General features: G+C 43.6%; 1 protein-coding gene across 3 annotated transcripts in view; it reads right to left on the reverse strand.

The window, feature by feature from the left end:
• The window catches only part of PIEZO2 (piezo type mechanosensitive ion channel component 2), a 447097-nt gene that overhangs the window by 14225 nt on the left and 412227 nt on the right, over window positions 1-20645 (reverse strand). For all 3 annotated transcript variants that reach the window (XM_032293399.1, XM_032293398.1, XM_032293400.1), the window contains 9 exons: window positions 17769-18179; window positions 16869-17127; window positions 14565-14747; window positions 11507-11759; window positions 10401-10533; window positions 9052-9199; window positions 8737-8951; window positions 6002-6160; window positions 4866-5013 (listed from right to left, as the gene is read on the reverse strand). In XM_032293399.1, coding sequence (XP_032149290.1) covers window positions 4866-5013; window positions 6002-6160; window positions 8737-8951; window positions 9052-9199; window positions 10401-10533; window positions 11507-11759; window positions 14565-14747; window positions 16869-17127; window positions 17769-18179 — 1909 coding nt within the window. The remainder of the gene's footprint in view (window positions 1-4865; window positions 5014-6001; window positions 6161-8736; window positions 8952-9051; window positions 9200-10400; window positions 10534-11506; window positions 11760-14564; window positions 14748-16868; window positions 17128-17768; window positions 18180-20645) is intronic.

The following is a 20645-nucleotide window of genomic DNA, read 5'->3' on the forward strand; positions in this document are numbered from 1 at the left end:
TGGGATTATAGGCGTGAGCCACGGTACCCGGCCCTCCTCTCCTTTTCAAAGGCATTGTCCCCTTCCCATCCTGCGCTGCTCCATCACCCCTTTCCTAAGCCATTTAACTCTTTATTTTTTATTTTTGAGATAGTGTCTTGCTCTACACCCCAGATCACAGTGCAGTGTCATGATCATGGCTCGCTGTAGCCACGGGGAACTCAACTCCTCACTATGCTTCCACTTGGTGCTCCTGTTGCACTGCACTTCCAATCAGCTTCCTGAAATGTTCTGGAAAGTGGTGCATGGAATTTCTAGTATAAGCAGAATAAGAGTGAGTGGCCTGCACTGTGTGTGCTCACACCAGCATTTCGCCTTTCAGGTTATTGCTCTTGCTTCATAAAGTGTGTTTGTAAAGCCCTTGCAGTGTGTGACATTCCATGTAGAATCATACCCGAGGACAGCTACTATTAAGAGCAGCTTATTATTCCACTTCATTCCAGACAATACTAGCAATGTTTCAGACTAGTACTAACCAGTGCCAGATTCATTCACACTCCCCAGTATCACCTCTCACTTCCCTAAATGTCTCAGGAAGTTTTGCCATGGATGATTTCAAAGGCTAATATCCTGAAGTAGATATTGGTTTTGCATAGAATGGAAGGATATACTTAAGTAGTTGTGATATATTAAAATGAGTCTTTTTATTTCTTAAAAGTGAAATAAAAAGATAATTTAAGTCTTTGTTGGCAGAAATGCCTCAAGTTACAGGCCAGAATGAGCTTTCCCTCAGTGGGAGGCAAGGTGGTGGCTGCAACCACGTCATGACAGTGTGAAAAATGTCAGCTGGTGGCTCCAAGGTGGGGAATGGCACATGAGAGCCGAAGAGCAGGGGAGCTGCCCCTTCTTCCGAGAAACAAGACCTTGCATCCATGCAGATGGTCACACTGGGTAGGATCATTCAGGGGTTTTTGATTCAGAAACCCCGTTCCTAAGCACCACCTGTTCACCCAAGTGAAACGGTGTCTCACTGTCAGCTTCCCCAGCCTTCTGGGAGCTCTTGTACTTAAAGGGCCTCATCTTCTCGTCCTCCTGGTAGAGGAACTCACCCATCTTACGGAGAACGCAGGCTGCGGGCACAGGATTGCTCCTTGCTGGCCTCTCCTCCTCGTGCTTTCTGCGGGATGGTGATGGCTCTTTGCCACAACTGACTTGTTCACTCATACCTCTGACTCTACAATCTCCATACCCCCGTTGGAACTTCCTCTGATACTAGAATTTTTACTTTTTTCTTCTGGGCCTTTCCTTACCATCTACAGAGGTCCAAACACTCTCCATTTTGAAATTATCCTCTGGGCTTGCTTCTCTTTTGAATTATCTCTCTCTGTCCATGCCCTTGCTTGGGCTTGGTTCCTCCAAGACGCTGCCTCTTGTGAGCTCCTAAGTCCCTGCAGCTGGGTGTTGGTGTCAGCGCCCATCCTACCTTTGAAACTGACCGTGCAAAGATCACCAGCTATCCAGTGAATATAAGATTCAACATCTATTCTCAGTATTCACGTATCTCAAGCTCTGCATATTTGGCTTCTTGAATTTCTCTTCTGTCTCTGGGTCTTAAAATGTGGAAAGAATGAATAGATGAGGATAGCAGAGTAGGGTAGGAGGTAAACCAGGAAAGAGTCAGTAGATTAAGCTCCAGAGAGCCAGAGACAGGAGAAGATGGGTGGATCTATTTCAGGTAGCCAGGACAGCACAGGGAGGCACTGAGATATGTGCATTTGTAAATAACTAACTGTTTTTTGTTGTTGTTCAACTAACATTTATTGCATGTCTAGGCTCAAAGTATTAAGTGATTCCTAGGCCATATATGGATGAACAGACACTGAGCTTATCATCACAGAGCCCATAATATAGAGAAAAATAAAGAGACAACAAGCCCCAATGTGTTAAGTACTAGATGGACTGAATTTAGAGGGTTGTTGGGGCCCATAGTGAAAGATGGGGTCTAGACTTGAGGGGTTAGGACAGGTCCATGGAAACAGAGGTGTCTACGTTGGTATCTGGAGGCTGGGAAGGAGTTAGGCAGTGAGGAGGTGAGCAGGATGTTTCAGACAGTGCAAAGATGTGTCAAGGCCTTGCAAATAAAGATATGGTCTTTATTAAATGGAAGGCAAAAGAGCCACTGAATCACTCCCTGTAAGAGTGGAGGAGCGGAGACAAGGGTCAGGGCAAAGGACCCAGGAACCAAAATAAAAATGTAGATTCATGCCCTGTACCCGGTCAACTTATACTCTTCATTAGCTCTCTGTTTGAGACCCACACCCCACCTTCCTGATGCTCCCAAAGTATCATGTGCCCCTCTGTGAAAGCATTGTCATAAATAGCGCATTTCTTTGACACATCATTTTAGATTTCTCTACCTTTTAATTTAAGTTCAGGGATACACGCGCAGAATGTGCAAGTTTGTTACATAGGTAAACATGTGCCATGGTGGTTTGCTGCACATGTCATTCCATCACCTAGGTATTAAGCCCAGTGTCCATTAACTATTCTTCCAGATGCTCTCCCTCCTCCCACCCCACAACCCGTGTCAGGCCCCAGTGTGTGTTGTTCCATCCCATGTGTCCATGTGTGTTCATCATTCAGCTTGTGTCACCATTTTATTAACACCTGTTTCCATCCACTAAGCCATCAGTTCCATGATGGTGGGGCATTGTATGTTTGGGTCACCACTCTACTCTTATGCTTAGCAGAGTTCTGGGCACGTAAGAATGTGCTTAGTCAATGTTTATGGTAGGCTGCAAAAATGAAGGCCTCAAATTCACCTCATTCCTGTATGCATGATCCTTTGCAACATGACTTTACCAACCCCATCAGTTTCTCCATTCCTTTGGATCTAGGCTGGCCCTTAAACATGCTCGAAGTAGTAGAATGTGGTGGAAGTACTGGTGGCAGAACTCTGGGCCTAGTCCTCATCAGACTTTGCAGGTTTCCCTCTCTTTCTCTGGGAATGTGCTGCCACCAGGGGAAGAAGCCTGGACTTGCCTCCCTAAGGATGAGCGAATACATGGAGAAAGAGGCCTAGCTAGATGCAACCTGCAGGCATCTGAGTGACGCCATCGAGTAACACCCAATTGGGCCACCAGATGATGGCAGCCACAGGACTGACTCCAGGCAAGACTGTCCATTGGAGCCTGGCCCAAACTGCTGACCCATGTAATTGTGAGCAAATAAAATGGTTGGTTTTTGGTTTTGTTTATTTTACTTTAAGTTCCAGGATACATGTGCAGAATGTGCAGGTTTGTTACATAGGTATACATGTGCCATGGTAGTTTGCTGCACCCATCAACCTGTCATCTAGGTTTTAAGCCCCGCATGCATTAGGTATTTGTCCTGCTGTTCTCCCTCCCCTTGTGCCCCACCCCCTGACAGGCCCTGGCGTGTGATGTTCCCCTCCCTGTGTCCATGTGTTCTTGTTCAACTCCCACTTATAAGTGAGTACATGCGGTGTTTGGTTTTCTGTTCCTGTTTTAGTTTGCTGAGAATGATGGCTTCTAGCTTCATCCATGTCCCTGCAAAAGACATGATCTCATTCTTTTTTATGGCCGCATAGTATTCCATGGTGTATATGTGCCACAATAAAAGGTCTGTTTTTTTAAACCACTGTATTTGGAGGTAGTTTGTTAGCAACAACAGACAACAGATATATCTGCTGAATGAGTGACGGCCGGGTCTGAAGTAGACCTAGGGCAGAGGTTTCATGACAAGTCTCCTCTGTGTGATCCTTTGCATGTACTTTGGGGTAGCTTTGATTGTTCAAATTCTTCATATTCCATTGAAACATACTGAAGCTTTTGCCTACTTGTCTTAATTCTGTTTTTCTTAAGTCCCACAAACGAATTTCAATTTCTCAACTCTTTTCAACATTTCAAATTGTTAAAAACATCTACTTTTTCTGCACGCATACCCCTAGATTTTTTCTACTTTAGACCAAACAATCCTTAGTTCTTCCTACTTTTTCTCATGTTTCCAGATCCTTTGTCACCCTAGTTGCTACCCTCAATTTCCCTTTGGTAGAGAGGCTCTCATATTCTGGTGTCCTGTCAACTCCTCTGCTCCTTAGAAATCAGGACTCGCAAATATGATTTTAAGTATACTGCCAGGCCCATCTCCCTCACTCCGCAAACCTATAAACACGGAGACCATAGTACAACAGGCTCCATGACTGTAACGCTGAAATTCCCAGGAAAGCTGCAGAACATACCAGGAATCATACAGAGCGGCCTTTTTCAAGGAGGGTATTTTGAGACGAGAAAGAAGGGCATTTCATACCACCCTAGCTAATGTTTGTTGGGTATTTCCATTGCTCTTATGCAACAGACTCTTCTTTCATATATTAAACTTTTGAAAGTCCAATAAATAATCGTAATCTAGACATATTTAAACCTTAATATTCAGCCTAGCAGAATAAGCAGATATTTGCACTTCAATTTTCTTTGCACAAAGAGGTTAAACTGTCCATCTCTCATCAAAGAGTCAGAAGTAAGCATAAATCCAAGCCACCACTAACCCCATTTTTCTCTGAAACATCACATTCCTTTCTGCTCCCAAATGAGCCATTTAAGAGTTGTTGGGATATGTCAAGCAATATATCATTAATATTAAAAAATCACTACAATATGAAGTTGCCAAAAGAAGAAAACATCTGGATGCTATTGATGACTATGCTGGCAGTAAGTCTAAAATTCCCAAATCTAGTGGGTGGAAATCACTGGGACATTTATAGGTTGTTGTAGTTTTTGCGCCATGCCTTCATTCATTTGGCATTCATAACCAGCCTGTATCTAAGAGAAGCAAACAGGAATAAGGCACTCCTCCTGGCTTCCTACCTTCTCCGACTCACGCCAACACTTCAGGATGAATATGTGGGCATAGATGTCCTCCACACAGATCCAGCTGGACAGGCTCAAGGTCGTGTCTGTCCACACCCAGTCCATCACTGCCCTCAGCTCAGTCAAAAAGGGCACGAGGCGAAACCTGGCAGGAAACACATCTTGTCAGAGAGACATTTGTGGGTGGCCCCCGCCACCCTGCTGACCTGGGAACGCAAGCAGTTCCTTACTGCTTTAAGCCCATGTCTCAGGAAAAATTATCCAGGTGACCCTTCAGTAAAACCCCACTTGGAACACAACTGCTTTTCATTATAAGTCTAATCTACAGATTTGTATCTTTTTCATTGTTTTCCTTTTCCCTAATGATCATAACCAACCGGGATCTCCCTTTTAAATAAATGTGAAGGTGACTTAGCTTCTTTCACATTTATTTGTTCATATTACAAGACTCTGTTGGCCATGGGGTGCTGAATGACTGGGCCTCTGCTGTTGGATGAATTAGTAGGGGCGGTGCATCTGGTAGGTTAAAGATGAGGGCAAATGGATAGAGGCAAAGGGAGGAGGAGGTGTTGTGGGGAGCCAGGGTGTGAGGTTCCTCAGCTGTAGGACTTGCTGGAGTACCAGGGTGATGGTCTTGGCTCAGCCTCTGTGGTTCAGCTTTGTCTCAGGAGGGGTTGGGCTGGGCTCCTCCAGGCTCTAAAGAATGTTCCTTGTCTCTTGACTGACACAGAGCTTCTCCCAGCCTGGAGAACCTGGGTTCTCCCAGAGCCCTCACAGCAGTGTGGATTGCCACTCAGAAACTCTCCCCTAGGCTGCCTCAGCGCTATCAAGTGAATATAAATCCGGTCCTCGGAAGAAACATCAGGCCCAGTCCCAGCCTGGCACTGCATGAAACACTATTCCACACACAGCGCTTCACAGCATCTGAAGGCACTCAACACCTCTTCCGTCTGGTGCTGAGGAGGCGTGTGACAATTAGAAACAGAAAGAGTTTTGCCAACATTTTAAGAGTTCTGCAATGCTTCACACTGCTGGATTTGTCCTCTCCCCCGTCCTTCCCAGATGGGAAATAAAATGCCTTTCCATGGCTGTTCTTCCGCCTACAAGTGACTGTGATAATGCAGTGTCCCTACCCTTGGAATAAGAAGAGGTTGACATAATTGTAGCTCTTGGTGAGGAAGTTCCCCAGGACTCGCGTTGGGTAGCCGCAACGGATCTGGTAAGCAGACAACCCAAAGTAAACGCACTTCACAAAGTACCAAAGCTGGGCAACCAGGTTCTGGCTGAATTTCCTAAAATGTAAAAATGCAGAAAGTGAAGAAAAGAAATACCCATCTGCAACAAAAGGACGGCAGTATCGAGTTAAAACAAGCCAACAGAATTTCTCCTTCATCACTCATGTCCAATTCTAATGAATTGTCTATACATCGTGGATCACTTCAAAGGCAAAATGTGAGATAAAAAATTCAGTAATAAAAACAATTTCCTTTGAATAGTTCCTCCAATGTGTCTTATTCCATTGTTTCAGCCATAGTTAAAATAAATTATTAAGTGAATTTACTGATAAATATTTTCTCACTATGTAGATGATGCAGCTACCATAGTCCAAGTTACACTCCTGTAAGAAAAAAGAAAAACTATATACATGATATATGTTTTTATAAACATATATATAAACACATATGTATATTTACTTAAGAGGATTCATAATTTGGAATATGCAGGAGAAACAATTCTGATAGGTGGACTCTCCATCTCTTTTTACTACACATTATAAAAATAGATAATGGATTGACAAACCCTGCAGACACCTGGATTTGGTTCCCGTTCTGTCTATATGTTATGGGGTTTATTTCCCAAGCCATCATTTCTCAAGACGTCAGTGTCTTTAACTGACAATTCTTCCTAGTTCTGCAAATCTAGAACTCCATGACCTAACCTTTATTTATTTTTAATGATCTCCTCAACAATACAGACGGTAGTCTCTTCTCCAGGTGAACAGAGAGTGAAGAGACAGGTAGTGTGGCACAGTTCATGACTGCTAGCACAAGTTTGAGAAAAGTTTAGTAGAATTAAATTTCACACTAGAAAAAAAATTTAGAATACAGTTTTAAAGAATGATGAACTGTAGGACCACTTTAAACTTTAGATAAATGCAGCATTCTGGAAATGTCTTGAATATGGTCAGTGAAAATTTTAAAAAGGAAATAAAAGGAAAACTTTTGCCTTGGTGAAAGTTTGTTATAATCTTCTCTGTCCTCAAACTTAAGAGCCACACTTAAAGGTTTTGATACATGCAGCATATTTCTTTTGGTGCCATATTTTGGATTTGTCTCTTCCCTTTCTTCCTCCCTCCCTTTCTCCCTCCCTTCCCCTCTCCTCCCTGTTTGGGAGGCCCAGGCAGGAGGATTGCTTGAGGCCAGGCATTTGAGACCAGTCTGGGTAACATAGTAAGACCTCATCTCTACCAAAAGTAAAAAAAATAAAAATAAAAAATAGTCAGGTGTGGTAGTGTGCACGTGTATCTCCAGCTGCTCTGGAGGCTGAGGCAGGAGGATTTTCTGAGCTCAGGCGTTTGAGGTTGCAGTGAGCTATGATCATACCACTGCACTCTAGCCTTGGTGACAGAGTGAGATTTTGTCCCTAAAAGCAATAAATAAGTAATTAAAAAAAAACTAGCATGTCACAGTCTGGGAGTGCAGTTGCAGAGGTTTTCAGAGTCAGAGCAGATGATGACAACTTCATTGGATAAGGTACGTGGCTCTCCAGACCAGTGACGAAGAGTTACCGTTTGCTTGCATACATAAAACCAGATATGCTTATTAAAAGTTCCTGTTCCTACGACATCATACGGACAAGGCCACATTCACCTTCTGCAGAGCCTTTTCTTTCATGACCTGACAGAGCTGATATTCCCCATTTATAAAACTCCATTTTGTTTTTCTTTGCCAAACTGACTGGACCATTTGTTCATGAAATTAGCACCAACAGTCTCAAGCACTGTTTTGCCTGGAGGCGTGGGGTGGGAGACGTTCCGCAGAGAAGTGTCATCTGAACAGAGATCTAGAGAGTAAGGAGGAAGTAGACTTTGGGTTGGAGGCTGGGGAGAAGAAGGGGAGGGAGCAGAGCTTGGAGATGCCAGGCACACTGAGGAACAGAAGGTCAACACCTTTCCTTAGGGCTCTAGGTGACAGAGGGGAGCACAGCAGCCACTTCGAAGGATCTCACCAGCCCTTTCCTGACAGCTTCAGGCTGCCCGGGTCAGTGGCACTGTATTAACAGCAGCAGCGTCCGGCAGGATGGGTCCACCTGCTTCTTTCACTGTAAGCTGAAACATTGCTAGGTGCTTTCAAACCCTGCTGCAATTGACCCCCACCAGTCTCCTGTATGGAGACTATCATCTGCTCCTCAATGCTCTTCCTTTATCTTTTCTTCTATGCAGGAAGCAGCCTCCAATTATTCATCTATTTCTCGAATGACTTCGTCTTATGCCCTCTCTCCTTTTCAAAAATGCCCCAGAGACCACATTCCACTTTACCTCCACCTCTGCTAAGGTGTAGAGAGAAATCCAGCACAAAGACCCTAGGTTTGCTCTGGTCATTAAGGCTGTTCCCTTTCTTATTTATAGAAACCTTGTTTCTACAAATATAGATAAAAGTTAATTAAAATATTTTTGAGTAATCAGTTCACACTTTGGATTTGTGTTAACTATGGATCCAAATCTTTAGCTTTTCCTACCTTTGTGGTGCTGCTGTGCCAAGGCTCTGCTTGCGGCCAGCAGTTCTGCTGTGCAATACATGTGAGTGTCACCACAGGAAACACATTTGCATAAAGGTGGGCTGGTGTCTCCAGCTTCTGAAGAACTTACCTCTCAGTCACGCCAGGTAAGATGAAGAACATCCAGAAGTGAATTCCGAACACAAGAATGACCTGGAAGATGACCTTTCCCAGTACAGTCTTCCTAAGGTAGAGGGCTCGGTCCACCACCATGGTTCCAAACTGAATGAGGACCATCACCAAAAATGGCCCTGGGACCTGGTCCTCTGACAGCGAAGAGGTGATGTCTGCGGCTGCTGAGTGTTTCTGGGGAAGAGACAACAAGTTCATGCCCAAGAGGCAGTTCACGCGGGGAGCACCATCACCATGGGGCAGAGTGGGTGCTATGGCCTTTGCCCTAACCTACCCCAAAGGCCCAAAAGCCGAAGACAATGATGATGAAGTCCACCGTGTCAGCCAGGAACATGAGCACATACACGTCAGTCACAGCGCTATAGTCTGGGTGGATGAGGTTGTAAAAGAACTGTCTGATGGGCACATAGATCTGCAGCGTCCTGCAAAATGGAAAGCCCCCACCAACCCGCTTGTTTCAGGAGGGGCAGGATGGCAGAAATGACCAGACACTGTCATCATGCCGTTCCTCCGCATTCCCCTTCCCAGCCAGGTCCCACCAGCCTCTCCGCCTCAGGATAGTCCCGCTGGGGGCGGCTCCTGCTCTAATGGAGATTGTATATACATTTACTGCCAAGATAGGTACTGACGCCCTCTCTGCTGATGGCACCGTAAGCCTCTCCTCCTGCTTGAAGCACAGTAGAATGGTATGATGCCCTGGGATCAAGGTGCTAGGTTTGTAGCCTGATTCAATTGCTCACCACCTACAAGACCCATGAACATGCTATGTAACTCTCTGTGTTTAGTTTCGTCATCTGTAAAACTGGAGTGATAACAAGGCCTAATGCCTAGGACCAAGGTGGGAACTAAATGAGGGAATGTATGAGGGAGGGTGCTCAGACTTGGAGTGCTTGGTCCGTGTGTGTTTGAATGTGCGAGCCCCTGCTCCTCCTGTTTTAGGGCTTGTGTCCATCCTGGCTCCCACATACTGCCCTGGCCTTTTATCTGTGCCTTGCTCTGTGCCTAAATGCTGTGTCCTCTTGGCCCTTGCTCATTTGTCTAGCCTTTGCCCTATCTTTGCTCTGAGACCTGCCTTCGGTTCAACGCCATGTTCGGGTGCGGCTGGCTCTCCTGCTGTCGCAGCTTCTGTTCGGGGCTCCACTCCCGCTGCAGTCCCAGGCCTATGCACCACTTCCATCCCCAGCAGGTGGAGGGACCTGTGCAGTTTGCCTGGGAACAGGCATATGACCCTGGACAAAGCATTTCTCCACCATGCACTTCCATCCCCTTCTCGGGATAAGAGTGCAGCTCTAAGGCGCTTCCAGCTTTGACACTGTATTCCTCTCAGTTTGGCTGGACTTCCCCATAATGCCTAAGAATACCATCCATGAACCATTGAAGTGACCCATTTTCTCTGTTCAAATAGAAAAAGCATGTGCATAAATGCAGTGGATATAAAATGAATCACACGGAAAAATGATTTTTAAAAACAAGACAGAAAGGGGTAATTTCATTCTGCCTTATGCACATAACATTTGTGACATGAGAAGTTACTCCTCTGCTCTTTGCCCCTGGTTCACAGGAAATAATAAAGCCCCAAACCCTAAGATAAAGCACACAAGCCAAATATTCTCATGGACTCACTTCTTTATGGTAAAGGCTTTTGCTTTGATTAAATGTTCTTGAAACTTTTCCATATAAAGTTCCCTTTTGCTTTTTTGCTTAATACTCAAAACACTGCTTCCTTTTTGACTGCTGTTTCGGGTGCTTGTGCTGCCTAGAAATAAAAAGAGATCACAAGATGTATGGTGAAGCCTGGCGTTTGTTCACCTAAATAGCCCAGACGCAGCCCCCAGAGCCCACATGGTGGAGGGATAGCTCACGGCTGCTTGAGAGGATGAGTACGAAAGGGTGCATTTATGAAAGATTACTGAGCCCTTTGGGATGTCCCCTCAACTCTGCTCCCACCGTGGTGGCTGTTTCCTGGATTGCTATGCAATCTTTGCTCCAGAAGTAAACAGACTGGAAGGATAGTTTTTATTATGCTCTCTAGGATGCAGATGTTCCAGATAGGATGCCCCATGTCTGTTTTCATATCCTAATTTCTCTAATTGTAAAATGAATATGACATAATCTGACAGTATCTACATCAAAAGCAGGTTCTGAAAATGACTGTACACCACTACATGGACAGCTTCAGACAGGAGCCCCGTAAATACAAAAGCTTCAGACAGAAGCCCCATAGATACAAAAGTCCAGTGATTTCAACAGGGGCAGCTGTGACGCCTATCTACTTTCTGATCGTACTCCTTGTTTAGGAAGGAATTAATTACTTGACTAGGAGATAACTGCATAGTGTGGTTAAAAGTTCTCATCAATTACATCTAAATATCTTTAAAAAATACATTGTGATTGATCGCACTCTGGACAAGCCCTGCAGATTTTTTGCATGTAAATTAAAATTTATCATGAACCTGGCATTTATTAGGGACAAGGCAGTGTGCCGGCCACTTTTCACAATTGTCTGAAACCCTTGTCCTGAGATAATAAGATTTTGAACAGAGATGTTACACAGCTGAGGCAGGATTTGGACTCGGGTCTCTCTGATTTCAAAGCCCTTTCTTTTCACATAATAATGTCTGTCTCTTGATAGCACCCAATACACCATCTTGCCCCAGACCCAGAGGCACCGGAAAAAAAAGGCCACCTGGGAGCTAACTACAGCCTAGATATATTGTGTTGACAGATACCTCTTTGGGATCTGATTGAAGAAAAGCTGGATCTCTGGGATGGCTCAGAGTTGGTGCTGGAGCGCTTCCTCCGGACAGCTGTCTGCTGCTCTGGGAAGGTCACATGCACTGACTCCACAGATGCCGCCAGGTTGATGGACTTGAGAGAATCGGAAGAGTCCCTCCTGCCGTGACTGAGGGAAAGCTCATCATCTGATTCCTCCTTGTCCATGCCACTTTCAGTCATGTCATCTTCATCCCATAAGCCATGGCACTGAGAAGCGGAGACAGGGACAATTGAGGCTACTATTTCAGGTGGAACCTTTGGTATTGCGTCCTACAAAATCTCATCCAACAAACTGTCCTTCAAGATTAGAAAAACAAGATGATATGGTTTGGCTGTGCCCCCACCCAAATCTCAACTTGAATTCCCACGTGTTGTGGGAGGTAATTGAATCATGGGGGCAGGTCTTTCCCATGCTAGTCTAGTGATAGTGAATGAGTCTCACAGATCTGATGGGTATGGAAAAGGGAGTTTCCCTGAACAAGCCCTCCTCTCTTTGCCTGCTGCCGTCCACATAAGATGCGACTTGCTTCTCCTTGCCTTCTGCCATGACTGTGAGGCTTCGCCAGCCATGTGGACCTGTAAGTCCATTAAACCTCTTTTTTTAAATTGCCTAGTCTCAGGTATGTCTTTATCAACAGTATGAAAACAGACTAACACACAAGAAAAGAAAGCTTGTCTAGTGCTTTTTGAGGATCCCAGTAGGGGACAGATGGGTGAGTGTAGACAATAAGATTTTAGCTGATAATTAAAATGGAGACAGATAACTTTTGGCAGAAGAACTCAGGATGAAATTATAGTGACTTGACTTATTGAACGGAAAGTCACCCTTATGACCTTGCTGCTGTAGGACAAAGCTCTCCCTTGAGCCCTTTGTCTGGCCACGCATTTGCTCCCCAAGACATTGCCTGGTCCTCCCTCTGACTTATATGTGGAGGACAAGAGCTCCAGGCCAATTTATCAGAAATCAGTTGGTCAAAACCAACTCCGAGAATGATCAGTCCACTGATCACTCAATGGACAAATGTTTCTTATTTATTTGTAAATATGTTATTCTTAAACATATTCAATGAATGTATTCTTATAAACATAACAAACATTTTAGCTTTTCATAATGGGGTTTTTCAGTTTATATGGATTTCTTTCCAATTATTTTAAGAGTTGTTTCCTCTTTTGCCAACATTCATATATTTAAATTCTTTCACAACTTTCTCAGTAGTATATTTTCTTGTTTGCTAATTCTTCTAATTATTTATCAAATATAAAGCAATTTGATATTAAATAGGATGGTTTCAAGCACTTTTTTTGTTTGTTTGTTTATTTATTTATTGCACTTTTAAAACTTCTGCAGTTTTAATTGTTTGGTTTTCATGGAAACATTATATGAAAGATTAATTTTTTCAAAACTATGAGTTAGCTTGTCTTCTTAAGAAAAGATCTATCATTCTGAAAAGTATTTTATATCCTTATTTAAAATTTTCACATAATGCCATTACCACAAATCTCACATATATTCATATATTTGAATTTTTCAAAAAAAGAGTAAGAACATCAATATGAAACACAAAGATTTTATTATATGTTTAAAATATAAAATTGTAGCAGTTAAGCCATTTAAATATCGATGAAAAGATAGTAAAATGCCCTAAAGAGTTATGATAATTTTAAATGATGCAAAAGAAGGCAAAGGTTTCAAGAGAATTCTGAATTGGTCAAAATTATACCATCAAATGTTAAATACCAAAATTTACAAAAAATGAATTTCTAAGACTAAAAAAACAAGGTCAATACACTTATTAATATATTCATAACAAAAATCAGTATAGTAAATAAATTCAAGTAATTAACATATCCATTAGAAGTACTGTAAAATTTAGGCAAATTCCATTTTGGCTAACTGGCTTCCTTAGATAACATAGCTTTCAAAAACCCACCACAACCCAATGACCCAGATAAGCCTCCCTCCAAATGGAGGGCTTGGGTGCTTTGCAAAGTGATGGAAGCTAGAGTGAGGAGGCTGACCAGAGTATACTCAGATGAAACCGAGTTTGATATAGCTCCCTGAGCTAGGGAAGAAGTTAAACACACTGATACTTATCTATGTGTGCCTGTATGTATATGTAGGTATATGTATTAATTCACACCAAGCCTTGTTCTAAAAAGACTTCTAGGGACTAAGAAAGATATTTCTTGATAAAAGGAATTTAAAATATTTTATATAAGAAGACAAGGTTAAAATGAGAGATAGAAAGTAAGATTGTGACAAGAAGTACATTTAATGTATGCTATGCAATAATTTCTATTTATTAGAATTAAATGGCATGTTTACAGGCTTAGTTTATAATTCACAGCATATGAGAAGGAAGGACCCACGAAGTCGCTCAGAAGGACAGGAGTCCCTGGGGCTGAGGCAGAGCCATGTTGTGTAAAGGCCTTCCTCAAGCAGGGTCATGAGTGATCTCCTCTGCAACAAGCAGGAGGAAGCACAGCTCTGGGCTTCACTGGGCGACTGAATATGTGGTCTGTCCCCAACAGCTAATGGTTTGATGGCAAGAAACCACCCAATGAAAGCGATTCTACTAGAAGAAGGGAGGCGGAAGCTGGCATGGAGATGAGACATTATGATCCATGGACATTGTGGCTCTTTGATGTTCTGGCTGAAACCAGGGGCAGAATTTAGTGTATCTGGCATTAAGATATTAGACATCATTCAAGCAATGTTCCACAAAAGTGGAACATTGCACATTTAACTTAGGTTGGAAACATGGGTAAATATTCTCCCAGATTTATTGTAAGTTCCATTATTGAGCACCTTAAGTGTTGGAAAAAATGTCCACTGAATGAGTGTAATATTTTACTTTTCTTTTTCTTTTTTTAAAAGAGCATATGAGTAGACGCCACCCACTGGCCCCTCAGCCCCATCAGCAATCCTGGTGTCTGGGTTATCTAGGAATATTACAGGGGCTGTGATGACCAACTTCCAACTGGAACTGATTAACTGTTAACATGCTGTACCTTCAAAATTGATCGATGAAAGAACAGAGCCAGGAGCTGGATGAGGTCATAAAGAACATAACCTTCCTTCTTTTCCACTCCTATGATGTTCGGGGGGTGGTACGGTTTATCTTTGTTCAGCTCCGCAGTCTTATTCCAGGGAAAGAACCCAAATTGGAAGAAATACTTGACTACAATTGCCACCTACATAAAGATGACAGAAGTTTTAAAAAATTACTCCTTCTTTTAGGAATAGATACACCTGTCTATGGAAAAGAGCATTATAAAAATTAAGCAGACTATTGACTTCAAAACAGAAGCAGTGTCTGGCTGTCATGGTGTCTTCCACTGTGGATCAAGCAAAGCCTGTCAGGCTCCTCAGGTCACCCCTTTGATTGGTCATTCCTCTATTTTTGAGGTGTTGGCATTCATACTGATTTAATTAGATATGTATATAATTAGTCAGCTATTAAATATGGTATTTAGGGAAAACCCGAACAGAACATATTAACATCTTCCTAGTTTCTATATTTAATTCTTAAACTATAGGAGCATAACACATGGTTATGATGTATGCAGTTTTCACTTTCCTCCATCATATCTGCGTGCCACATTAGTCTGGGAGCCACTGAAAAACAGAAGCTACTACTTGCTTTCTACTCATCTTTGTATACTTGTGCCTAGCAGGGTTCTTGGTTTCTGGCATGTGGTTTGTATTATAGACTAAATCAACATCAAGAATTTCCCACTTATTTCAGTCCTCAGTGCAATGTGACAAGAAAAGGGAAAGCCTCAACTTAACTTATGTAAAAATATTTTTCTTATGTTTTTAGAGATGAAGTCTCAATCTGTTGTCCACGGTGCAGTGCAGTGACACAATCATAGCTCACTGCAACCTCAAACTCCGGGGTGCAAGCAATCCTCCCACCTCTGCCTCCCGAGTAGCTTGGACTACAGATGTAGAAATGGGGTCTCGCTATGTTGCCCAGGCTTGTCTCGAACTTTTGGCCTCAAGTAATCCTCCTGCCTTGGCCTCCTAAAGCGCTGGGATTATAGCCAGAAATATTTTATTTTTAAGGTTTTACCTTAAAAATAAAATACAAGAAGCTCTTGTTCCCTTTTCCACATTCTTGGTACTTCCTGTTATTTCAGCCCTAGGTAGGAAAGGAAATCTGATTAATGTACTCACATTGTTATAGACTGGTACCCATTCCCTAAACAGGGAGTCATTTACATCCTGAAATGATGTAATGAAAGCAAAGTTTAGGAATGATTAACTTGGATCAGCCAATTCAGCAATAGGTATGTATCTCACTTCACACCCTTTATTTTCCTTATGGAAACAAGATGCATGCTATCAATACTTTAAACCAAATACTTTTGAGATGGTTTAGTGCATAACTTTGTTTTAATTTTGCTACTGAATTACTTATAACCTGCAAAACTTCTAGGCTTTGAGTGTGCATCTAGGATGAGCACTGTCGTTTAAGAAGTAATTACAGCACTGTTGAAATGGAAAACTTTTCCTTACAAGTCAGGGGAAAAAATCAGTCTCTTCATAAACCTGAGAACACAAAGCACCACAGTCTTCCAGGCACCAAGAATATCAAGCTTTTATTTTAGTTCCTTTATGGTTTTCATGGGCATTTGTGATCCTGTCTATGCTGAACAGGGCAGGAGAGAAAAGCAGTACCAGAAGAGTGAGTAGAGGCTCCTCATACCTCAATGGGAGGTAAACAGGCTGGCATCCACCCTTCAGATGCTAAGTGGGTGCTTGTACAATTTTGTGTTGCAATGTATGGAAATTTACTTTTACATTTAAACATGAAAACTATGTATGATGTATTCAAACTATGTTCTAAGTGCTAGACGGTGTAACTTACCTCAGTCCATTCACCGGACCACCTGCGGCGCCAGGCACTGTGCTCAGCTCTGCAGAAGCCTTTTATCATCTCAGTGGTTAATATTTTAGGAAAGGCAACTAGGCTTCAAAAGCCTCCCTACCCCTCACCAGCCGGGCAACTTTGGGCCATTTATTTAATCTCATTGATGTTGTGTCCTTATTGTGTTAAACGGGAATGACGGCAGCACCCACTGTGTGTGATAGGTGTGAAGTGTGAAAAGATTTTTAGAATTGCGAGTGCTAGGTAACTCTTGGTACTGTATGATTTGTGTACCTAAGAATGTCTATGGAACTGCGTGTTCCATGTGAAGCTGACCAGGGTGAGGGAAGGCCCCTCTCAAGAGAGGGCACAGGGACACAAGGTATGCTTCCCCTTGCACAGCTGCCCGAAGCCATTCACAGCAGTCTGCGCCAAGACCTACCTCAGTATAGACGATGGCCATCATCCAGAACCGGCGGCTGGGTCTGGGGACGGACAGCATGGCCCAGAGGAAGATAAGGATGGGAAGGAGGAGAGTGATCATGGAGGCCGAGACCATGTGGTTGAGGATGATCACGAAGTAGCACACCATTTCCGAGCGGGCAACCAGGGTGTTGTACATGGCATAGAAGAGCAGCAGAAATCGAGGCTGCCCCACATAGAATTTCTCTGACTCTTCAAGCTCATCGTCGTGAAACATCCTGTTAAAGTAAACCATGTGATAATATGTCTTTTTGTTTTTTAGATGAAGTCTTGTTCTTGTTGCCCAGGCTGGAGTACAATGGCGTGACCGTGGCTCACTCTAACCTCTGCCCCCAGGTTCAAGTGATGCTCTTGCTTCAACTTCCCGAGTAGCTGGGATTGCAAATGCCCACCACCATGCCCAGCTAATTTTTTGTATTTGTAGTAGTGAGGGGGTTTCACCATATTGGTCAGGGTGGTCTTGAACTCTTGACCTCAGGTGATCCACCCACCTTGGCCTCCCAAAATGCTGGGGTTACAGGCGTAAGCCATCGGGCCTGGCCACATCTGTCTTTAATTTCTTCAAATTGCTGATTTTCATTTAGTACTATCCTTCCTGCTGTGTCCCCCACTTCCTATGTCCCCATTTTTCCTTCAGAGATAACCTAATATCAGACTTTATTATAGAAAAACGTCAACACAAGGCTCTACTGACAGGTTTTGCTGGTTCTAGACGATTCCAAGTCCTGGAATCGTCTATTTGCTCTAAGTGTCTAGGTGAACTTTTTTCTATATACAAATTTTTCTGTATGCAGAATTAAAGCATATGTTTAAGTGGTGATTTCAGAATACATGTCTGATCTGCTCACTGGACCCTTACTTGTTCAGCAGCAGCTCACTGGCCGTCAGCTCGTGGGTCAGGGAAGGTAAGATGCTGGACCCCAGCTTATCGGTGCGGCTGTCATCAGGGCTGACTGCCATGTGGTTCTTGCCTGTAGAGTCGTCCTGTGAGCCGAAGGACAGGTGCTCGAAGCTCACAGCCTTGCTGTAGGAGGGAGGGGCCTCCACGTCCCCTTCCAGGGTAGAGAACTGTGTCAGCTCTTCCTCTGGGGTGAGGCTGACCTCCTCGGCACCCACGGCTCCCACATCGTACCCTGCAGCCTCATACTCCTTGGCCTCCCCGGACTCAGGCATCGTGCTCCCTGCCTCCTCCTCCTGCTCAGCCTCCACCTCCTCAATGGTCTCAGTAGTCCCCTGGCGTGAGTACAGCATGGTGCACTGCGTGGGCTCGCTGTCGGGAGAAAGGGTGGGCACAGAGCCCATGTCTTAGCATCCACACTCCTGGGGCTCTTTCCTATGCCTGAGAGACCTCATCAGAACGCCTAAGGAAATGCCCCATTGTTTTTATTGCATTCCATCTGCTTTGTTCTTTTAGAATAATCACTTCTGTTCTGCAGACATTGCAAACAGCAGCCTCTCCAGTGCAAATGTTGACAGTGCACACACACAGTTTAGAACCAGAGCCAGTCACGTGACTCTCAAAGAGCAAAACCCACCCCCATAACAAGTGTGGAGTATCCAGATTCACAGCCTCGGGTTCCAAAGTCTGTTTCCCTATCAACACAGCAGAGCTTACCCACTGCTCCGTCTGCTTTAAGGAGCATCTCTGGAGGGGAGATGCTCTGAAGGTTTTGACCGAGGCTAAGTCTTAGCACATAGCTATTCTACCCTCCATCCTACACAACAGACCCGCCCAGACCATAAGTGGGGACCAGGAATGATTAAATACTGGCTACACTGAACAGCTGTGTGCTTGATAAGAAATGCCACCCTTCTTTCACATTTGTTCCTCCTCCCTGCTTTTCCATCCTTTGCATTTTTTGCATTTCTGTGCATTATGTCTGCGGAACCTCCACCCTGGCCCCAGCTCCCTGTATTGTGCCCAGGGCTTCCCTTCCCCACGGGACTCCAGCCACTATCCCCGTGTGAGCTCTCCTAGATCCTTGTCCCTTCCTGCTGCCCACTCCACCCCAGGGTGCGCTTCTGTTCTCTCTTCCCGACAACTTTACTTATTTTCTTCTACCAGTTCCTCTTCAAGTGCTCATTTCCCAGAAACTTCTCTACTCTTATCCTCACTCCCTGTGTTTGGCATTCTGTTCTTTTCTCTCATATCCTTCATCTCCTTCTTTTGTTACTTCATTCTTTTAACTTTCCCTGTCAGGTCCATGCAGACAAGAGGGCACCCGGTGACATTCATGGCTTGCTCTACCTTGGACACATGGAGGGGAGAGGGGCAAAGCCCACCTGAAGACTGGGAATCTGGAGGATGTGGGAGGTTGATGTGTTAGACTCTGAAGTATGTACTGTGATCTGAATAGCATGTGTGACCCCCTACGTTCCATAAACACTGAGATTCTCAAATGCATAGACTGTACCCTGTTTCTTGTCACAGACGCCAGTGTAGACATGTAGATGAGTGAATGAATGAATGAACCTTGGCAGAGCTGTTCCCGGCATCCTGTAACTGAAGAACCAGATTGGCACGAGCTTTTGATGCCCACTCAGGTGTTCAGAATCCCCAGGGTTGTGTCCTCGAGTGTGCACATCATGGAGGGGCTGTTGAAATGCCAGGCCAAACCAGATTTTTGCTAAGACTTACCTCAATTAGATATCCCTCCTAGGAAAGCCATGCAATTAACTCATTGCCCAGGGAACTTCCAGACTACTGGAGCCAATCCCACAACAGATCTCATGGCCAGTAGGACTAATCAATCCTAAGCACGCTCCCTCTGGTTTGGATGTCCTGTGGCACCAAGGGGCTGAGGGTACCTTCAGAGGCCAAGAAAATGGACTGATATGGCAGGCATCTGCCTGCCAGAGGACTTGCCAAATGGCAAGGCATTCCCGTCAATGCCAGGTGCCAGCGTACTGCAGGGCTGCATTGAGATATACAGCTGCCAATGAAAAGAATATGCCCTCTGACTTGCCACTGTGAGCCGACAATATGAGACTCAGTTTGGATTGGGCTGTTTTCATGTCAGGAGAAGCACAGTGTAGCTGCTGACTTCTATGACCATCCTAAGGCAATTCAAAAAGAGTTTTGGGGTTGTACGCAAATAATTTGATTTCTAAATGAATACTGTTTTAGGGTGGGATTTGAGAGAACTTAAGCCACAGTAATTTTTCCACAAAATACAAGTTATTGGCTACAAAGGTGATGCATTGTGCTGCATAATTTTCTTGTTAAAAACCAGTGGTAAACTATATTCTGACTGTCATGTCAGTTAGGCACATAACATGTAGACTTATTCAATATTTACTGAAAATGACTACCTATGACACATTTTTAGGTTTCTTCCTACTGCATGCATCTTTTGATTAAATCATGAGAAAAAGTTTTCTACCTTTGCTAACAGATTTCCTCCTTTGAGTGGTGTCCACAGAAGCTCTAAATTATAAAGGAAACATGCTTATGTCTCTGAAAATGGAAAGTGTGAAATACTGAAAAAATGGAGGAGAATGTTTATGATAAGGAGTTAAAAAAAAAACACTCCTAACAGTCAAAAACTAAAGAGCTGTTAGTTTAATATAATGCTGTCTTGAGAACAATTACATCTCAAAGAGGGCAGTGGTTATGCTTTTGTTAGTCATGCAGTTTATTAAAATAAAAATGAAATAAAAACATATGTCAACAGAACTTATATTTGCAGTGATATAAACGGGGGAAGAGGTGATTAAAATGACAGAACAAAGCATG

Source organism: Sapajus apella, unplaced genomic scaffold (genome assembly GCF_009761245.1).
Source record: "Sapajus apella isolate SASKATOON/1434 unplaced genomic scaffold, GSC_monkey_1.0 scaffold29, whole genome shotgun sequence".
Classification (NCBI taxonomy): Eukaryota; Metazoa; Chordata; class Mammalia; order Primates; family Cebidae; genus Sapajus; species Sapajus apella.